Below are 5,060 nucleotides of genomic sequence, written 5' to 3'. Positions count from 1 at the left end.
GGCTTTCCTACTATATTTCTTGAAAACAATTACAGAATATGTATTTAAAAGACGTTTTAAAACTCAACCTGAGAGGGAAATGTATGGAATATAACGGCAAATCTTCTTTGTAAATCGCCGCTGCCTTTGAAGTTATCACTGTGCGGCACTGTGCACGTGCTTGTTTCTTTGATGTGTCAATCAAATTAGACTTATTGCGGGTTGCGATTAAATAAATGATATTTAAAAATGAGGTTTTAATATCACTTTTCAGCGTTTTATAAGGAAAATAAAATGAAAAACTCAACAATTCCAACAATCTGTCATGTGTAAAACATCTTTTTCTATTAGCCAATTTTTCTGATCTCTCTGCGGGCAAGCCTCTTTAACCATAAAAATATAAGTACATTAAAATTACTAAAAAACGATCACAGACAATGATTGTTTAAAGAATGTCATCATATTTGTCAAAAAGAAGCAAACACTCCAATGCAAATTAAGATAAGAAAAACTCATTGATACTAAAAATATGTAATTCGCAGTCCACCTCCAGTTTTGAAAACATGAGGAGCACGAACTTGGGAAAACAGAACGAAATATACAGTTTTTGTATTGATCATTGTCAGTGACCTTAGATTATAGTAAATCTATTGAAATATTTTACACGAATAAACACACATTTCAATGTTTTGAACACACTGGTAGCAGCATGTATGTCTGTAACGATGTAACACAAAAGAAAACAAAAGAATATATTGTTTAAATTCAATAGACCTATTGTTCGATTTCTATAGGCTATTGTTATAGACAATACATCAAAGGGAATCTATTATTATTGATTTAAATGTCCATTGTTATCGATTTGAATAGGGGTATGGAATTTTTGTTGGTGGGGACGCACAGGTGTTCGAGGTCATTGACCGAGAATGTGGTCACTGGGACAGAAATAGCGTGTGAAGAATTAAGGGTATGATAAAAATAGAATAAGGTCACTGGGGAAAAAACCAAGCGGCCAGCATAGTGTTATAAATATAGAACATGTATCACGAGTATACTCAGCATAAAAAGTCCAGGAATGCGGTCAGTAGGGGAGCACCCCGCTGCTGTGTGGATCACGTGAGAAACATATACCTGTGATAAAATAGAACGTGTTTGGAAAATTTTAAATGTAAAAACCATTGACCAATCATCTCATATTATGTTACCATGCCCATATGTATTATATCAGAAGTTAATACAAAAAAAAGCCACACACCACATCTTCAGTCATACCTTCCAAGTCTAAAATCTCGTCTTGGCTTATACTCAGCATAAAAAAACAGACTGAGAATAAGTTAAACGTTAAGTGAGGAAGAAACAAGATGAATCTTGGAGGTGGAAGGACTCAAAATTGTGTAGAAAAGGAAATAACATGTCTGATAACCGAACGCAGGAAACGACTTACAACACTGGACGGGGACATTGAACAGGAACATGGCACACCCATGAAATATTGTTCATTTCCTGGTAACAGTAACGTCATGTATCTTGCTTATGTGGAGATATGTGACCAATCACACAAATATGACGATCAGGAAGTGTTGGGAAAACATTTGGTGAACCTTATTAACAGTCACTGGTACCACACAGACTGTGTGAAGAAGACATTGATCGTGTTTGACCACATTGAATATGCATCAAAACCTTGTGTGTGTGGTGTTGACGATTGCTCGGGTAAAAACAAAATGACTGCTGAGATATGGATGAAGGAGACAGAATGAAATTTATAAATAGAATTATCGGATGGTAACAGACAATTATAAATAGATACCAGAGATCAAAACAACTTGTACAATTGTCCGTGGAAATGTACAGAAAAAAACTCCTACGTCACTTTGTGCCTATATAAACTCTCCAAAACAGCGTACAAGACATTAGTTTGTCAGAAGATCACTGAAGGCTCAACAGGCTCTACGAAATCTACTCCCAGCTTCCGTAGAAGTGAGAAAAAAAATTGTCCGGAACTCAATCTTCACCAGTTCTAGTGCCTGCACCGTTGTTGAAGAAAAGACATCACCCACGATGCAGAATACTTGATACAGAAGCAGCTAAAACGTTGAGAAAGAAATTGTTCATCGACGAAAATGCCAGAGAAAGTTTCGATGCAGATGCAGAAGTGCTGTTCATCGCCGAATCTCCTGTCAAAAAAGTCAAGATAGATAAAGAGAGTCCTAGAATGGTGGACAAGACACACCATAACAATGACCTCTCCGTCAAACAGACAGAATCGAGTGGCAGAGTGTCCGGAAAGGACATTTGTCAGTTAGATATTGGAAACAGCCATTATGTTGTTGCCAATCATTTCCAAGGCAGGCATTGGGTACATATTAGAGTCTATGAGAAAGGACAGAATAACTTCACGTATCCTACTAAAAAGGGAATTGCTCTAGACTTAGAGAAATGGATGAAACTTATGACCTGGTATGCCGACGCCGTGGATGATGCCATCAAGGGGTACGACGACAACAGGGACACAGACTTGCACCTTCACCTTGGAGCCAATTACTTCGTCAGTGTAAAACAGGGATACCCAGTCGTAAATATCACAAGATGGTTTCTACCAGAAAATGAAGAAAGCATCAAACCCACTCGCAAGGGAATAACATTGACATTTCGACAGTGGGAGAAAGTCAAGGACAGTATGCTCGTTTTAAAAGATTTAATAGGAGCCGAACTTGATAACGTTAGATTCTGTGAATTGGCAGACGACCATCAGAATCAAATGGGGATGCTCCAATGCAGCAATTGTAATCCTAATGGAACTATGTTTTGATGGAACGAATGTGGAGGAATGAACAGTATTTTTAATAGATATCAAATTCATAATGTGAATGAAAGTGACATTGTTTTTGTACATTTGTAGCTAATGCTTAATTGTAAATGCTCATGGTGGATACCCTCTTGTCCAATTCATGACCATGTAGTAATTTTTAAGAGGAAATAAAAATGTTTTGTATGTCATTTGAATGCATTTTTTTTTTTTTTTGATTATAAGTAGATTTGTTATTAGCAATCAATCATTTTACAATGTTGACAGCAGAGGAGCAACAGTACTTGGAGAGTATTTGGTCTGACCCAAAACATGCAGGGTCATTTAGCGGTCCATACAAATTATATCAGGTCGTTAAAAAAGATGGGAAGTTTAAGATCGGTCTGACACGTATCAGAGAGTTTTTATCTGGACAAGATGCATACACTTTACAAAGACATGTAAAAAGAAAATTTAAAAAGAGACGTGTTATAGTGAATGGACTGGACAGTCAATGGGACGGTGACTTAATGGATGTCAGCAACCTATCAAAACACAATGACGGTATTCATCACATTTTAGTCCTACAAGACATCTTTTCACGATTCTTGTTCACGGTGCCATTAAAACGAAAGACGGCAGAAGAAATGGTAAATGGTTTGAAGACCGTTTTTGCTAAGGGGAGACAACCTTCACTGGCAAGATTTGACAAAGCTTTCAAAACGGTCCTTGTTCAGGATTATCTTAGGTCTATAAATGTGCACGTAATTTTCACAGAAAACACAGCGACTAAAGCCGATTACGCTGAAAGGCGGATTAAAGACTTGAAGAGTAGGATGTTTAGAATGTTAACATTTAATAACTCTTACAGATACATCGATCGATTACAAGACATAACCGATAGTATCAACAACACACCGTCTATACCCATTGGCGGTATAACCCCTGCAGAAGTAAATAAAAAAACGAAGACGAAATCAGGTTAAACGCTTACTTAGTGAGAACGAAGACGAAATTGAAGCCTGAAATACCAAAAGAAAAAAAGACGAAATCGAAAAGAAAGAGAAAAAAAGCTATCTACAAACTTCGAATAAATGACCATGTGAGGATAACCCATTTAAAACACACGTTTTTGCGAGAATACCAGCAAAAATGGACGGGAGAAGTGTTTAAAGTGTCAGGTAGATTTAAAAGACAAGATTTACCTATCTATAAAATCAAGGATTTCATGGACGAACCGGTATCTGGAACTTTTTATCAAGAGGAACTCCAGAAAGTAACGAAAGGAAAAGAAACCGTATGGAAAATTGACAAGATATTACAGGAAAGGAAGTCAAAGAGTGGACCGGAAGTTCTGGTGTCCTGGTTACACTGGCCCAAAAAATTCAATTCGTGGATAAAAAAGACCGATTTGCAATCGATATAGAAGTGAGTAATGCAATCTCTCAACGATACAACTGTTTACTTAGGACAGTAGATAACTTTTTGACCAATGGGATTGATTGTAGAGTCATGCAAATATCATTTGATAGTCGGTTTATCTTCATTCAGAGAAGACAGGAAGAAGAGTAATGATCATCAAGTATCATATCCAGTTTGAATTCCGTGTACGAAAGGTACAATCTCCACATAAAAGTCATCAAATGGGTTGGAGTATTTGCTTTGGTTACCCTGACAACGACGTCACTGGTAGTTACCGGAAGTTTGGCAGGAGAACATGGAAAAGCAAACGAGTCCGACTGTATAAACATCGTAACAAATACCACGAACTGTGAAGTTTCTACACCACCTATAGTAAATGCCACGCTGTGTAGTTACATCCGACAGTATGAGTTACCAGACGGCTATTATCTGTCTGTGTGTCAGTACCAAAGAAGTGTAATAATTGATCTTAGACAATTCATCAGCGGTAAAGCATCCATTAGGGGTATTGCTTTGAACGTTCGACAGTGGAATTATTTACAACGTATAACTGGCCACATCAATAACTCTATTCGAAACATGGAACGGATATAACTTGATGATAAGGAAGACAACATGGTTTTAGCCTGTCATTTCAACATTTAAAATGTCCATAAAAGCCCACACCACGTTTAAAAAATAGCATTACAATTCAAGATGAGCATACGAATGGTACTCAAGTCTACGGACAGTCTGTTGACACATACAGCTAACGTACCTTATGATTTCAGGGTTCACTTACCACGACCGCTGACATTAAGTGGTTACTGGTCGGTAGGTCTAACGGAAATAACAATAGAGCATTCAAAGTCATTGTCAGTCAACGATACGG

At 37.3% G+C, this 5,060-nt stretch overlaps 1 protein-coding gene across 1 annotated transcript; it reads left to right on the top strand.

The window, feature by feature from the left end:
* Window positions 1-3,045: 3,045 nt before the first annotated feature.
* On the top strand, window positions 3,046-3,753 carry LOC117340617. Its single transcript, XM_033902380.1, has one exon. It carries the CDS (start codon window positions 3,046-3,048, stop codon window positions 3,751-3,753), a length of 708 nt encoding a protein of 235 aa, XP_033758271.1.
* The last annotated feature ends 1,307 nt before the right edge of the window (window positions 3,754-5,060 follow it).

The sequence above is a fragment of the Pecten maximus genome, chromosome 13, assembly GCF_902652985.1.
Source record: "Pecten maximus chromosome 13, xPecMax1.1, whole genome shotgun sequence".
Classification (NCBI taxonomy): domain Eukaryota; kingdom Metazoa; phylum Mollusca; class Bivalvia; order Pectinida; family Pectinidae; genus Pecten; species Pecten maximus.
Note: the sequence above shows the minus strand (reverse complement) of the source record. Positions and strands in the feature narration are given on the sequence as shown.